Genomic DNA, 17,453 nt, shown 5'->3' on the forward strand with positions numbered 1-17,453 from the left:
ATTAGTGAGCATGTCGAATGTACAACCTCCAATGCAGGAGTTAGTCTAGAACTAGGTTGCAATGCTCCCCAGGAAACAGGCCCTAGCACCTCCCTGTAGAGCGCGTCAACATTCACCATACAGCGTTCTTCGAGAGGGAATCTTTGAGCTGGTGTTGTTCCTCTCTTTCTCGTCCGTTCCCCCAGCTGTGGAAGATCAAGCCTTGATGGGAACGTGCCAAACCAAACCACTGAGTGTTGGACACTGGAAAACTGGACCAGCCCCTGATGCCTGTCCAGACGGGGCCAGCCAACCTTTGACCTTTTGGCCATTCTGTTCTGAGAGTGTGCGTACCTACTGACCCTCCACCCCTGCTTCTCCGTAGCTTCCCTGGCCCCTCGGAGCACCAGATCTCCCTGGAACACTGCTCGCTTCGGCCCCTCTGTGACAAATCCCTTCTCCCTGTCCCTGGATGCTGCTAGCTCTCCCTGGACACTCTGTTAGCTGTCCCTGATGGATGTCCTGGACAACGCTGGCTGTCCCTGTTATCTCTTGTTGGGATGGATGCTACTCGGGTTGCCATGACTACCGTACCTCGGTGTCCCCTTCGTCCCTAGCATGTCACAGCAGCCGCTGGCTGGCCAGACCAGCGCCAAGACGCCTGAACATCACTCTTACCAGTCTTCCTTCTCTGGCTTCTTGTCTGACAAACTAGTTGCCACTGGGTGCCTTTCCCCAAAAAATGGGTTGTGTGATTGTTTGGTTAAGACAAATGAATGTGTTCTAGATCCAAAATAGGCGGTGGTGGTGGAATTCTGCAGTGGCATATTACCGGTAGTGAAAGCAAAATGTCACGGTTATGGCGTGACCATGTGTGACGTTTTAGGCGTCATCGAGGTTACGCGACGGTATGTAGACTAGGTCACTGTGCTCCATGTGCTAAAATGTGAAAGCGATGTCAGCGAAACACTACACGGATTAACAAGATGTTATTAACTGCATTGATGCTTCTTTTTATTTAAGGGGAACCAGAGCGCTTTATTTATTTGCTGTTTCAGCGTTGCAATTACTTGCCGAGTGGTATCTACAGAACTACATTCTTGGGGCGAAATCGATTGCTTTTGTATTGAAGACCAATATTCATCAAAGATACTATGCACAGGCGAGATGATTTTGTACGTGCAACATAATAGGAATGTTTGCCTCAATCTTTTGGAAGATAAATAAATTGTGCTTTTTTTAAGAACAGCTGACTTGTCTGTGTTTAGTTCATGTTTTATTTGCCTCTGCAATAATATCCCAGCAGGCTCTGGGAAGATGTGTAATATACATTTAGAAGCTGTTTATTTAGTGACTTCCACTAAAGATGGAGAAGTGAGTAAACACAAGAGGGATGTTGGATGTTGGGGGCAGTGAGTTTTTCACTCATTAATTACCCAGACTGGGGCATCCCACCATAGTGTAATTTGTCACGCAATAGTTTCATAATAAACCGAAAATATTTGTACCCTTCTGGAAAATGTACATCCACCCTTGAAAAAGGACGGCTTGTCATCTCTGAATAATCTGATGATGATACCTGCACAGTTCTGTGGGTTTCATCAAAGACTGTATTCAACAAGTTTCTATATCCTTGTTTTTTAAAGTTCAGGGGACACTTTGACTGAGGATTTCCAGAACATACTCTCTGTCAATGTGATATGAAAAACAATGAGAATGGGAACTGATTTTTTTCATATCTGGCCATTTTCCTCTTTCCAAGAATGAAGCAAAGCACTCAATGTTTTGGTGTCCACACTTTTGCACATATAGTTTAATCTGCCATCTTTCATTGAACAATTGAGTCCTCCATACACACTGTTGTTGCAGGCATTAAACAATCATAGACATCGCTGAGGTACCTAAAAGACACCATCTATTTGGAAAGATTCTATCGGTCTGATCTGAGTTCTTTACTTTGATAGATACTATCCACAAAAAGGCACAGATCAAGTGTTCTGCGTATGTTTTCTTCATGCAGACCACGATGGTATTGGCTGTAGACTCGTCTGTTCTGCTCTGGAGCTGTAGAATGTGAGACCTTGCTAGTCCAAGGAGGACAAAAGGAACTCCACCTGCATTTCTAGGTTCCCAAGGACTTCTCCAGACATAATCTCAGGACAGCCATATAGATGGTGCTCAAAATCAAAGATGGCGTCCATCCATGACTGCATCTGGCTCTGAGAACACATTGAGACATCCAAAACATTCAGTACTGTAAATCTACAAAGACACAGTGAACACTGTCCAGGTAGAGTGTGTGAAGGGGAGAGAAAGAAAGAGTGTGAGACAGAGAGAAAGAGACTGCACCTTGATTCTTAATAAAAAGTTCTCAGATCTCTGGCTCCAGCTCTGTCCTGGTGGTCTGATGGACAGAATGACCCCAAAGAGCAGATGGAGGAATCCATTGGGCCTCTGGAGTAGCAGTAGAGAGACATGAGAGATGAGACACAGTCAACATAACAATAGGACTACAGAATGGTGGGTTGGACCAGCCAATAAGATTACACTATTATGTTTGTGTCTCTTACTGGGGTAGCATGGACTGTCTTGCCCTCCAAAAGGCCGAGCAGGATCATTTCAAAGAACAAATCAAGGAAATTGATTTGGGTGATCTGAAATCAAACAAGTACATATTTTAAAGAACAGTGTGACACAAAATGACAAAAAGATCAAAAACCTACATCATAACCTCATTCATTGCTATGGAATGACTGGAATCTGATCTGCTGTCTGGCTACACCTACTCCTGATTGGCTAATTTCCTCCATCATAGCCTGTCTGTTTCCTGGCTCATTGATGAAGGAGACCAGGCGGTCATAGGCTTGCTGAAAGTCCCTCACATCCTCAAAACAGAAACGTAATAAAACTCACACCTCAAACTTCTTATTGAGTACAAAACACTAAGACTCATTGCCCTCTCTCTTTCTCTCGCGGTATTGTGAATTCTGTAGTTACCTGGTTATTGAGCTGAACCAGTAGACCAAGAACCATCCGCCCAGCATGGCTGATGTAGTTAAGGGACTTGTTGGTGTTGGTCAGATCCTGGAAAATATTGGAGAACCATCGGGACACTGTATCTACATGAAGTAAAATGTAGAGACTCATGACAAATACTGTTTCTCGTTACCTTAAAGGTATTGCGGAGGGCAGCCAGTTTACCCTCAAAATCTGTGGTCCCTTTGTAGGCAAAATAGCTTCTGTATCAAGAAAATGAAATACTCATTGATATCGTGAGATGTACTGAAGAAGCACTTTAGGTTTCATTCTGTACACAGGAGAGTAGCAGGACTATTTTCATCCAGTATTCCTATAGAACTTACTGCATCAGGGGCACCTCCACAATTGGTTCCTCCACAATGTCCTCCTCAATATCCTGCAACACAAAAGCAACATTTGTCTCAATCTCAAGGCACCTTTCACTCAGTGGCCAGTGGAGTCACTGGCAGAGGTACAAGCCCATGTAAATGGAAAGACATTTTACCTGAGGAGTGTCGTCAAAGTGGGGAGAAGGAGCCGGGGGAGGAGGAGAGCCGTGAGGAGAGCGAGGTGGAGGAGGGTCACTGAAGGTGGACTCTGTGTTGGAGCAAGACCAGCTCGCCGTCCGTGTCTCACCTGCTGCCTCGGCGAAGCCCTCGAAAGTGGTCTTCACGTCCACCTCCTGTGGTTAGGAAACACAGAACATCTTTAGACGTTTAGTACACCGTTAAACAGTGACGACTCTCAACCGAACAAGACGTTTCGACAAGGATAGTGTCGTGCACCTGGCCATCCTCAAAGTACAAGAACTCCTTTCTTGTGTTGATGCAGTAGGACGTCACGTGACTCATCTCTCTATCGAGTAACTAGGGAGGACAAAGCAGAACTCATCAGTTTATTACTAACTGATATCAAATCTGTGTCAAGCTGTCAACACTGAAGCAGCGTTGATGTCCGCTTGTGAACATTAGGTGTTCGACTGACCTGCACCCCTGTGACCTCCTGTTTGATGGTAGACACAGCCACCAATCCCTGAAAAAGACACACAGGAATACATTCAGTTTCCTCCAGGAACCGTAGGATCAGCCAGATGCTCTGGTTGGTGGCCTGTTCAGTCCTCAGTATTCTCTCACCTCAGGGGTCAGAAAGTCAATGTGGAGCTGTCTCTTCCACCACAGCTGGGTCCGTTGGTCCATGACTACACTGATCTTCTGCTCAACCTCCTCCAGGGTCTGTAAAGAGAGGGTTCCCTTAATATAAATGCAACATGTTGGGGATTGAACTTCAGTCTCCTAATTGCTAAGCCAAACATACCAACAGACCGAAAAGACATCCTTTGTTCCAAGGTTGAGATTAGAGCTTGTAACTCGCAGACAGGGCTGACTCATTAAGTGCGTTTCCACACTACCACGTTACCGTTGTGTGTGTGTGTGTGAGTGTGTGTGTGTGTGTGTGTGTGTGTGTGTGTGTGTGTGTGTAGTGGTCAATACAGAATCAGAGAAGTCCACATGACAGAGTTGTCTGAATTACCTGCAGTCGTCCAGTATTGCGCCTGGTGTTCGTGAAAACTGAGCCGTTCCAAGTATCCATGAGGGGTAGGTCCTCCTCAAAGAGTTCCTCCTTGTGGAACCTCTTAGATTTCTCCTCACTCAGGGAAGAGGCGTCCTTCTCCGGCTCAGGCAAGACAGGCTGCACAACAAGAGCCAAACAGTCACCCTAACTTGCAATTTAACACACTGTCCTTTGAAACAATCCTTTCAATCCTGTCTGTTTTGGTTTTCATTGTACTGCCGTGGCATACAAATAAGTGTAGATGCTAATAGTTTGGGCTTATCATTCAGTTTATTTCGATGTTACTAAGATTACCTGTCCTCTGGAAAGGGTCAAAGCCTCCAAAGTCATTTTCCCAGCTACGGTGAGGTACACTTTGGGAAACTGTTTGGGCCAAACAGGGGCCTTGAAGAAAGTCTGTGGCAGGGAAGATATTAAGACAAGTACATCATCTTGGTTGAGGGTGACTTAATGATTTAAGCCAGTTTATTATTATTTTTAAATCTCCAGACAGTAAATAATGGACTAAGAATATGGAATGTGGAGTGAAATAGTTACCAGATTGTCCAGAGATATTAAGATGCTCAGTACCAGCTTCCCAGCATGAGTCAGTTTGAGAACCGGCATGGGTGAAGGAGCCTTCATGGCAGAGAGAAAAGTTAGAGAATCTTAGGACTTGTATGGAAAATCGTTATTTGTGTCGAGTATATTATCAGTGTGTTACGATGACATAACTAGCTATTGCTATTTGCCCATGTTCTTAGTGATACGTCTATGCACCCTCTCAAACCGCTAACCCCAAACAGAGGAGACTTACAGGAAGCCACACTGGCCTGTAAAGGACCAGTGGTCCAGACAGAGGGCTGAACAGAGGGAGCAGCAGCTCCTCCTCAATGACCTGAGGAGGAAGAGGACAGTAGGTGGAGGAGGTTTTTAATGACAGTCCAGCATGAAACAAGCAAACAGTAATCATGTTGTCCCCCCGCCAGTGATGTACTGTAGTTCCACCCTTGGGTCAGTCAGTGACCAGACCGCCCCCTAGTGGATTAAAGTGCACATTACTGTGTGACAACCTGATGCACACATGGAGACCGATCCATACTGTCCTCCCGATTCCATTGTGATGGGGGATAAAGGAATTGGTATGAACAAGCATCCATTAATGGTGAGATACAATCTAGTAGGTTGTGTTGTCTTACAGTGCTGGTTCTTCTGCATTGGCCATTCTCTGAAGAATTAAACCTTGATCTTGGTGAGTGGTCTGGAGTTTGGCCCTGGTCTGAAGATCTTTGCCTCGACTGAAAAGGTCAAAATGTTTAGGCCTTTAGGAGCATTATTTAAATCAAACAGGTATAAACTGTAACCAGAGATAGGATGTGATGTAGTAGGTTTTGTTGCTCAACTGTACAGTCTTTGTCCTTTCCTGTGGGGGACTGAGGGCTCTTTCTCCACTGCCCAAAAATCTGTTTCAGAGGCTTTAGTTTACGTTTGTTTGACTTGGCCTTCTTCGTGACTTTCTCTACCTTCATCAGACGGTGTCTATCGCCATCAGCTGAGAGGGAACTTTCTGATAGTTTGAACACAAAAAAGAATGGAATTAGCGATGTATCGTGAATTGTGTTTGTTATCCGGCAACTAGTTGTCCAAGGGCTCCTTAAACACTTACCATAATCTGTATCATCGTTTGTCTTCGCTGAGGAGGCAGACTTTCTTTTCATAGACACACAACAAGTCAGAAGGGAGAATAGGTGAAGAAATCTTGTAAGTGACTCTCCACTTCTCTTTTTTTTCACTTTTTCTTTTTGAGGTCTCTTCGTAGAGACCCCTGGGTCACTTTGGGCCTGACCCATTAAGCCAATAAATTGTTTTGATCTCAAATGTAAATAATCAAATAACTATTGCTATCTGTAATGAGAAACTAACTCTGCTATTTCATGATCTAACTGAAAACTCTGAAACTTCGACTTAAAGCTCAAGTTGTAGATGACATCATAATTGCAAGGCTCATTGTGACATAATGTCCATCATGTGTGAAAAAAAAATCAAGTTGTTGTTTACAAATTAAACTAGTCCGCTTTCAAGTATTCCAATGTGATATCAAAGGAACATAATAAATTACAGTAACACATTACAGTTTTTCACAATTGTTAACACACGTTTCTCAAAACAATAACGGCTTTCTCAAAACTGCACACACAAAACTGAAAACCTCACACACAAAATGCTAAACCTGACACTCCTTTGCAAGATGACTCTTTGCCATCAAATCTCTTACCTGTTCACAAAATGCACTACCAAGCATTCACAGCACACAGTAGTGCAAAATTGAAAACACAATTCTAGAAATGGAACACACCATACGAATGACTCTGGGGAATCAGCCATTTCAACTTTTGTAAAATGTCTCAGTGTAGGCCTAATTTTTTCAAACATAAAACAGCACACATATGCGGCAAAAAAAGTTTTATTTCTGAACAGTACAGTACTGTCAACGGGCCTGCTCAACCCATTGCAGCACACAAAGTGATGTTCCCATCAAGGTTGTGAAAATTGTACCAAAGTTTTGCTTTTTGTGTGTTAACAATTGTGAAAAACTGTAATGAGGTGCTTCAACTAGAGTTAAAGCTGGTTTCTGAATGGATCTTGGAAAATAAGATGAAGTTGAATGTTTTAAAAACTAAATGCATGGTAATAGGTTCTAAATATTCTCTCAGGACAGATCAGAAATTAAGCCTCTCTTTAAAGGGTGCTACTATGGAGCAGGTCAAAGAAGTCAAACTGTTGGGTGTCATTATTGACGAAACACTGTCATGGTCCACTCAGATTAAAAATTAGAAGGAGTGCTCATCTGCTAACCAACACAACAATTAGACTACTCATACAATCTCTAGTTCTGTCAAATCTGGACTACTGTCCTGTTATCTGGTCTAGTGCATCAAAGCAGGAACTTAATAAACTTCAGCTTGCTCTGAACAGAGCGGCAAGACTAACACTTGACTGCTCTGTCAGGAGTAGTGTGGAGGATATGCATGCCAGGCTGTCATGGATGAGGGTGGATGAAAGACTGGCATGCAGTCTTATTCTGTTCTTAAATAATGTATATTTCTCACAGAAACCCGTCAGTTTGTCTCTACAGCTATCACATGTAAATGAGATACATAGTTTTAATACTAGACAGGCACTAAGTGGTCACTTTCCTCTTCCTCTACCCAGAACCAATGCACTTAAGAAAACGATAATGTACAGAGCTATTGCATACTGGAATGTGCTCCCCTCATATTTGACAAGAAATACATGTGATTTCAAAAGGAAACTTAAGACAGCAATAATCAGAAAGGAAATTAGAGTAGATTAGGTTATTATTTTAGGACAGACAACAATGATGTTTTAAGTCTGTTTTTGTTTGTTATTTTATTTTTACTGTAAATGTTGTTTTCTAAGTTTGTGTTTTTGTTCACCAACATTGATCATGTTGTACTGCATGTTATGATTTATATTGTAATGTTTTCTGCCTGAATCCCAGGAATAATAGTCTCCACTACGGTGTAGACTTATGGGGATCCTTAATAAACATAAACAGAAACGGAGGCGTTGCCTCGACATACCAACTGAAGCACTGTATCGACATACCAACTGAGGCTTTGCTCGACGTACCAACTGAGGCGTTTGCCTCGACATACCATGAGGCGTTGCCTCGACGGGCTCACATCCACAGTCCATGCTCTTATGGTTCTTCCCTTTGGCACTTATTTTGGTTGTTCACAATATGTGCTTCATGTTTTGGCTACCCGCAATGTTTTTGGGGCTATCTTGTTGTTATTATCAGTGACCTATGCACTTTGTAAAGCTCTCTCTTGGAAGTCGCTTTAGATAAAAGCGTCTGCTAAATGAATAAATGTAAATGTAAGATGATAGCGTCCTCATGTGATCCACTGACGTGCGGTGATGTCAGTAAGAGGCTAGGCACTGAGTTATAAAAGACAGATTACCTAATTTACTGTTAGGTAGGGTGACCAGATTTGAGTTTGTGAAAAACTCGAATCTCAAATCCAAAACTTGTAAAAGACCCAGAGAAACACATATCCGACGAGGCAAAATCCCGGACAATTTTGGAATGCCTGCCGGACGCATTTTTTAGGTCTCAAAAAAAGGACATGTCCGGGTAAAAGAGGACGTCTGGTCACAGTACTGTTAGGCTAATATGTAAAAAACAGTAAACGCAGTAAACAGTACAAGCAGTAGCCTACAGCCGCTGACTATTAGCATAGCCACATAGCTTTTATTCCATACCAGTCAGTTTGAAACGATCGAAAAAAAATTGTCCCTTTTGCTGCAGTAGTCCATTTAAGTCTGGCGTAGACCTCCCTCTTGCTGTTAACTCCTTTTTTGAATAAAATCGATCTTGGAGTAATTCCTCAACTCTGTGATATCGGCAGACACCGCTGCTGTCATTTTGACTTGAATTTCGCGGGGATTACGTTTACAATGTAGCTGGTGTAATGACGTCAGCTGCGCAAATGTCCAGTAATATCTCGATTTTAATTGGTCCATGTTTGATACGTAACGTAGGTGATTACTGGCATAACATATTTACATGCAAAGGCACAGCAGAGTTGTGCTTTTCTACGTACATTTTGAAGAATACAGTATCAGTTTTTCGCTTGTCGTCCGCAGTGAATGGCTGTTTATTCTACAATTTTTGTTGTATAAAGATTATGCAACTGCTACATTTGTCATCGTAACATCTAAACAATTGGAATAACACACATATTGCATATATAAATCACAAGACTAAACTGTAAAAATATAAATACAAGTTTATTAAATAAAATGATTTAATAAACATTTTTACGTTTGGCAGTGCCTACCTTGCCTACCCAGACTGCACGACACTGATGTGATGCTTTAGGTATTGGCTGTTTTAGCGTTTCCACCAAACAACAGTGCCACCCTCAGGCTGACAGTAATATTTCAGTGAAGCTGACCTGGCTATGGAGCATTCATAAAATATGTATAACATTTTTTAATTTTAAGTATTTTAATTTGAATGTATCTTGTCACACTGTGAGTGAAACAGTTAGTGAAGCATGTAAAAAATATTTTGTAAACATTTATATTGTATTTTTGTTACTATGATTTATGGCATGTTTCAAGTGCACCTACGGAACGAGCTCCAACATAAGCCTGTGCTCTGGTATTTTCTTTTGGGTAACACGTGTGGGACTGAACTGTGAGCACTCTGCAAGGACTGAAAGGATAGTGTAATGTTCTCTTCTGTGCATGGTTTGAACAAAACAAGAACGTTTAATATTCTGATATTGATGTGATGTGATTGGTAGTACCATAAGGGATTTTTGAGTGAAAGGTGCATTTACAAATTTGGTAGTGAAGTAGGCCTACCTTTAAGAGGACTGATATTTATATTCATTGTATTTCAATTATTTCCTTTTGTCATCATTCATGTGTTTCTAGAGAAATGTCATAGGTGATTTAAACTGATCGTAAAGTTTCTCTAGTGGAGGCTTGAAAATAATAGTACCGGTAACTGGATATTGTCATATTTACACTTCATTGGTAAGCGTTTATATATTTCAGCCAGCTCACAATTCAGCTGCTGGGAACCCAGGTTCTAGTTTATCTTTATATTGATTAAATGTCCCATATGGCTAAGAAAAGTGTTACACACACCTACAGCGACGCAACAAATCATTCTGTGATATTCTATTCCTTTGACTCAAGGCTGGGAGGGTCTATGAGACGGTACAGGCCGAAACACAGGATCTCCAGGTCTTCAGCGGCTCCATGCAGCTCTGGTACAGCTTCAGCCCCACCACGTTCTCCAGACAGGGAACTCCACCCTGGGAGATGGTCTCACGTACATTTTGACCAAGTGGCCAAGCACTGCAAGCATTGACCAATATTTCAGACTGACTGATTCCCATAGGCAAATCAGTAAGAATTAATCATGAAAGGTGTGCATTAATTCTCTTTGTGTATTGCATACATTTTCTTCGAGTAGCTCAACTGATTCCTGGGTAACCAGCATGTTAACATGACTAAAATAAATGATTCACAGCACCTAGAAAAGGTACTTAACAAGCAAACAAACACGTTTTTCCACTATAAACATGTTGATGGGTCTTCCTCCGTTGTGTATATTGTGAAAGCCCTGTCTATCAAACTCCAGCTGAAGGAAATCAAACACGAATTTACGACCCTTCAGAATATAGTATTCAAGAATAACAGCATTTCTGGAAAGTGGCGGAGAGACAGCTTTCATAATTATTACTGTTTAATTGTGGAGGGAAGTGGGATTGTTCTCATAATGTAATGAACAGTTTTTAATTGAAGCATGAATATTTTTATGGTGCTTCTATGATCTTCATTTCTCCCATCCTGATGTAACACAGTCACATAAACACGCACGTGAATATGGAAAATGAGGCTCGAGGTACGATAACAACATTATGCTCACAGTATAGATCAAACATAAACATCTAAGACAATAGCATTAAATATGTTTTATTATTGTCTACATCACATAGCATGTTATTTATGTTTAAAAGTGAAAAATATATAAAGTCATACAGAACAATACAGAACAATTCTATAATAAACAATTAAATAATTGTACATAGGCTGTGTCTTTAAATGTCCTGACTGACTGAAGCTCTTCCCTCACTGGTCACAGTGGTACGGCTTCTCTCCTGAGTGAACACGCTGGTGTGTCTTTAAGTGTCCTGAACGACTGAAACTCTTGTCACACTGGTCACAGTGGTAAGGCTTCTCTCCTGAGTGAACACGCTGGTGTGTCTTTAAGTGTCCTGAATGACTGAAGCTCTTCCCACACTGGTCACAGTGGTACGGCTTCTCTCCTGAGTGAACACGCTGGTGTGTCTTTAAGTGTCCTGACTGACTGAAGCTCTTCCCACACTGGTCACAGTGGTACGGCTTCTCTCCTGAGTGAACACGCTGGTGTGTCTCTAAGCTTCCTGAACGACTGAAGCTCTTTCCACACTGGTCACAGTGGTACGGCTTCTCTCCTGAGTGAACACGCTGGTGTGTCTTTAAGTGTCCTGAATGACTGAAGCTCTTCCCACACTGGTCACAGTGGTACGGCTTCTCTCCTGAGTGAACACGCTGGTGTCTCTCTAAGCTTCCTGACTTACTGAAGCTCTTACCACACTGGTCACAGTAGTACGGCTTCTCTCCTGAGTGAACACGCTGGTGTCTCTTCAAGTGTCCTGACTGACTGAAGCTCTTCCCACACTGGTCACAGTGGTACGGCTTCTCTCCTGAGTGAACACGCTGGTGTGTCTTTAAGTGTCCTGAACGACTGAAGCTCTTCCCACACTGGTCACAGTGGTACAGCTTCTCTCCTGAGTGAACACGCTGGTGTCTCTCTAAGCTTCCTGACTGACTGAAGCTCTTACCACACTGGTCACAGTGGTACGGCTTCTCTCCTGAGTGAACACGCTGGTGTCTCTCTAAGCTTCCTGAATGACTGAAGCTCTTCCCACACTGGTCACAGTGGTACGGCTTCCCTCCTGAGTGAACACGCTGGTGTCTCTCTAAGTCTCCTGAATGACTGAAGCTCTTCCCACACTGGTCACAGTGGTGATGTCTGGCCTTTTCCGTGTCCATGCTGGAAGTCCGTGGAGCTTGGAACACACAACAGAACATTGAAGTATTCAGTATGAAAATGTAACAACAACAAAATAGAAGCCGCAGTCTTTGCGGTATCTCGAGCCACAGTCTTTGTGGTTTCCCAATATCAATACAAAATCACAGGCCGCAGTCTTTGCGGAAATCCAATACACATAAGCCGCAGTCTTTGCGGTATCTTGGGACACAGTCTTTGCGGTATCTCGAGCCACAGTCTTTTTGATTTCCCAATATAAATACAAAATTACAATATATATAAAAACTAGAGAGGGTACAATTTCTGGGGAAATTGTAGGGTGTGCTTGCTTGCGTCGGTTGCACAGGAGTCCGTTTTTGAATGACATTTTTACAACTGATATTTCTGTATATTTTATATAAAAATGCATACTTATTATTTATAAAGATTACATAGGTTTAAAAGCATTTTTTTTTGTGCTGCTCATTTACAACTGAAAATACGAGTGAAGTGTAGAATTAAATATGAAGTCTTCTCATTTCCCCTGCAAGAGGCAGCCTCATAGCTGAATCAAAACGAAAAAATTTGGCAGACCGGTTAAAGAAATTGACCTAATCTCTGACTTAAACATCCTTTTAAGTTTTTCCCTTCTCGTTATATTTTCAGTCATTTAGCCTACTCATATTGCATTCATTCATGAATAAAGAACCCCCTTTGAAGATTATTCTACTACGTTACCGGAAGTAGAAGATGGAATCGTGATTCAAACACAAACAGTACCATCTTCTAACTGAAAATATGCCCCCAAAAACGTAAATAAGCTTGACATTTATTTAGTGGAAAATCGCTCGTTCATAAAAAGCTCACTGGTAGTTGTACGTTCCGTTGTACGGTTTAGGCTGAAATTAATTATTTTCATGAACAGATTGACAAAGTTTAGGCTGTGGCAATGAAGTTCAGGTTAGTAGTCAGATAGTTTCACCTATTGAAAGACTTTTGATTTAAGTAAGGGGAGTGCCGAACATGTTCTGTCGCCGTTTGACTTCCTAAACAGCTGTGTACTGTAGATGTTTTTGTAGTGTGTCTTGCGTAAGCTACAGCGTTGCAGTGAGCAACACTGGTTTGAAACCACATGTAATGATAATTTCACCAACAAATCGTTTACTTGTAATGTAATGTCATAATAAATCCTACAACGAAAATGTATTTGTGAGGAATGTTTATTTTAATGATTGAAAACAGATGCATCATAGACCACTGTAGTAGCTATGTGTTGCCCGGGCAACAGAGGCTAATTTCATGCTAATGCTTCAGTGAAATAGTAGACTACCGTTTCCGAAAGTAGATGTGGGCCTACTTCCTTAATAATATCAGCTAATATTGTACATTACATTTCACAATTGTTTTTCACATCACAAAGTAAAATGATTAAATAGTTATCACCCTGGCCTCTTTGCTTGTGGCGTTTCTGCAGCTGCCTTGCAGTAAAGCTATAGTGAGCCCAGCTATCCCCCAAGTTAACAGATGCGAAACAAATGTTCTGCTACAGGTAGTCAGGCGTGTTTTTGTGACGTTAGTGACGTAGTGACGTTAGTAACGTCAGTGACTGTGGCTAGCAAATTAGCCACCGTTAGCTTCACTTTTCGCCACAAAAACTTAACTTGAGCCTAAACCATGCAACGGAACGTAAATAAAAATACAAGCAACTCAATCGCTACCAAGACTAAACTTTTGACACCTAGGTTGTCTATGTAGGCCAAATATTGACAAAGATTTAGGGGGGCAAAAATAAATAATAATAATAAATATATATGTGAGAGAACAAAGGTTGTGCTCTCGCCGAAGGCTTGAGCACACCCAATAATATATATGTGAGAGAACAAAGGTTGTGCCCTTGCCGAAGGCAAAGCACACCCAATAATAATAATAGTAAAAAACAAAAAAAACATATAACAAACCAGAACAGCCGCAATGGTGGAACGAACTCCCCACCTCCATCAGAGACACTGTCTCCCCACCTTCAAGAAAAGGCTCAAGACGCACCCCATGTTAGTTTCCTCAAGGATCACAATGACTCTTGCTGCTCTGAACTTTTTTTTTTTTTTACTGTTGCTTGCTTTTCTACAGGTACACTTGCACTTATAGCGATTCATGTTGTTTAATTGTAACTTGTTTAAATACATGCTCTTGTGGTTCTTCACTTTTGCACTTATTTTGGTTGTTCACAATATGTTCTTCATGTTTTGGCTACCCGCAATGTTTTTGGGGCTATCTTGTTGTTATTATCAGTGACCTATGCACTGTGTAAAGCTCTCTCTTGGAAGTGGCTTTGGATAAAAGCTGCTCCGAGCAGCTTTGGAGTGGCCCCCGGAGTGTGCTCCGGTAACCTCATTCAGTTCGTGACTATGACAAAAAAACATACAGGCCTTTTGAAGAGCCCTGGCCTACTCCTTAGACCATGTATGGGAAACGCACGAAAGAAATATCGATGGTTTCGTTATTTTGCTCGATCGTTGCTACGATCGGGAAACGTACATTTACATTTATTCATTTAGCAGATGCTTTTATCCAAAGCCACTTCCAAGAGAGAGCTTTACACAGTGCATAGGTCACTGATAATAACAACAAGATAGCCCCAAAAACATTGCGGGTAGCCAAAACATGAAGAACATATTGTGAATAACCAAAATAAGTGCAAAAGTGAAGAATCCGGCCCCCGAGCAGCTTTGGAGTGGCCCCCGGAGTGTGCTCCGGTAACCTCATTCAGTTCGTGACTATGACAAAAAAAACAAAAAAACAAAAAAATCACTCAGGGCCGGATTTACCATTGGGCTTGACTGGGCTCCAGCCCATGGGCCCCGTCCTGTAGGGGGCCCCGCCCGTTTACGTGCAGCGGAGGACTGAGCTATTAGCCAGAAAGCTAAGTTATGTTAGCAAGATTCATAGACAAGAACATTGTGTACGGTTGACAAACCGTAAATATAATTTGACAATATGTTTGACAAGAAGACTAGCTATCTAACAAGCCATGTCATTGTCCCCAAATCAATATCAAGGTTTTCACGAACAAGGGATCGGCCATATACTAGCTAGTAGCCTGCTAGGCTACAGTACGGCCGCAGCATGTGTAGCGGGTTGAATAGCAAATGGATGTGAGATGATCGCATCAAAGTTGACATATTCTCCAAACAGTCATTATAATTTGACAGTATGTTTAACAACAAGACTAGCCAGCAATATAGCCATGTCATTGTCCCCAAATCAAATCAAGATTTGTATGTGTTGGCCGCAGTCTGAAGTAGAGCTAGGTTGACAAGCGAGGTGAATCGAATGGGATGTGAGATTAGCGGTTACGTGACACTGACACAGTAAATTCAGAAAAGTAACATTTTCCAAATAGGTTGAAAGAAATATTGAAGTCACTCATTGTTGTAATTACATGTTAGCTTGGTAAAGTTTCTCAAAATTGTAAACGGAGTTTTTGACTGCGTGACTGCGTCCCTGATGTTATTGTGACTTATTTCAGACACTTTATACAGGCTCATACCAAGGAAAGATGTTCTTTGCTCATACAATGTAGCCAGCTCAATAATTTAGAACGGTGAACAATTTTGCTGGAACTACTTGGCTGATTGGCTGCAGCCAATCAGAATCGAGTATTCACCCAGACCATGGTATAATAACTTTAAAAAAATGTTTTGTCATTGGGGAACATTTAGTCATTGAATCTTTAATTCAGGAGATTCGTTCAAAAATGCTGATTCATCCATGAAACAAGTGAAGTATTTGAGTAGTTGAATCATGCATTCAAACCAAGTTTTTTTTTTATAATTCAGATTAATTAAACATTTTAAATAGATTTCAGCAATTAACATAAATTATGTTATTTTGTTTAGTTGTTTGTTCAGAATCGTGATCTCTATTTTATTCTCAATTTATCCAGAATCGTGCAGCTCTAAATACATATAGCTTGTGTAGGTATCATTTTGTTCTATTTAAAGTCATGTATAGTTGGTAGGGCCCGAAAATGACCCAAGCCCAGGGGCCCCCACCGCCCTTAGTCTTCCATTTTTGTTAGTTAATTGAATTTTCTCCAACTGTCTGTTAATATGGCTTGGTTATTGCTCACCTGGTTTGATTTTTGAATCCTTGGGCCTATACGGCCTCTTGGGCATATGTTGTTATATGCACTTACAAAATAGAATATATTGACTTCAGTATGTTGTTGTAATTTCTTTATTTGTTACCGTGATTACTCATATCCTCCGGCCCCTGACTTTGCATCAGTTTCAAGAACCGGCCCCAGCTACAAACTAATTGAAGAGCCCTGGAGTAGGCTAATCTATGCGATTTCAAGAGCTACGAATTTACAAAAAACACTTTAACTACGGTGTCTTTAGGAACGGCCCGTAAAACTAAGATTCGTTGTACGATGGATTCTACTTTCAACTTGCTTACGACGCTTTCGGGAAACGCAGCCTTGATTACTCTATCTGCGGTCTGTCGCATCCGTTTTAGACTCGAGCTGCCTTTGCAGTTTCCAAAACATATAACAACCCAGACTAGCCGCAATCTATCTGTGGTCTCTCGAATCCGTCTTAGAATAGCCATATTAGCTAAATAATTAGCTAACAACTCTGCAGCTGCAGTAGCGTTAGTAGTGACAGTTACAGCAGCTAGCATTATTAGCACCGGTCGACGGCCGTCGACTGGTTAACTTGATCTAACCTTACAATGCGACATTCACTTATCAACAGACGAATTTATATAATTTTAATAATATTACTAACGTTAAGTACTTTACGTATGACTAAACTTGATGAAAGCAGCTAAATGTAAGTAGCTACCTTCTGCTAACGTCTTCCAGTCCTGAGATGAAATCAGTCTAAACTACCCCTGGACCGCGAGACCACCTTTACTGGCGCGAAACTCCAACTGCGGGAAACTCTCAGCGCATGCATGACACTTGAGAGATCACCGTGAGGGCTGCCTGTCACAGGCCCATGATGAACAGTGAAACGCTGCACAGAATGACTCATGCCATGAGACTGAGTACGGAGGTTATAGATAGCTATACAGAGGGACCTTGTTATACATCTCCTGTGGGACACTGTCATCATGGCCAAAATGTGCACACAATGTGCAACACAAATCATTGGTAGGCTATGTCTAGATAAGCTAATTATTATTTTGCTGCTAGCAAATTAACACGTACATATTACACTAGCTTGGGCCATGCTCTGACTAAAGGTCAGTGTTGGTAGTTGACCAACAGGCAGGTCAC

General features: G+C 41.7%; 1 protein-coding gene across 1 annotated transcript; it reads right to left on the reverse strand.

Annotated features, from left to right (window-relative positions):
- Positions 1-10,856: 10,856 nt before the first annotated feature.
- Positions 10,857-17,223, reverse strand: LOC134018350 (zinc finger protein 436-like). Its single transcript, XM_062458256.1, has 2 exons — positions 17,017-17,223; positions 10,857-12,209 (listed from the first exon to the last, which is right to left on the reverse strand). Exon 2 carries the CDS (start codon positions 12,190-12,192, stop codon positions 11,227-11,229), a length of 966 nt encoding a protein of 321 aa, XP_062314240.1. The 5' UTR covers positions 12,193-12,209; positions 17,017-17,223; the 3' UTR covers positions 10,857-11,226.
- Positions 17,224-17,453: the final 230 nt, after the last annotated feature.

The sequence above is a fragment of the Osmerus eperlanus genome, chromosome 1, assembly GCF_963692335.1.
Source record: "Osmerus eperlanus chromosome 1, fOsmEpe2.1, whole genome shotgun sequence".
Lineage (NCBI taxonomy): Eukaryota > Metazoa > Chordata > Actinopteri > Osmeriformes > Osmeridae > Osmerus > Osmerus eperlanus.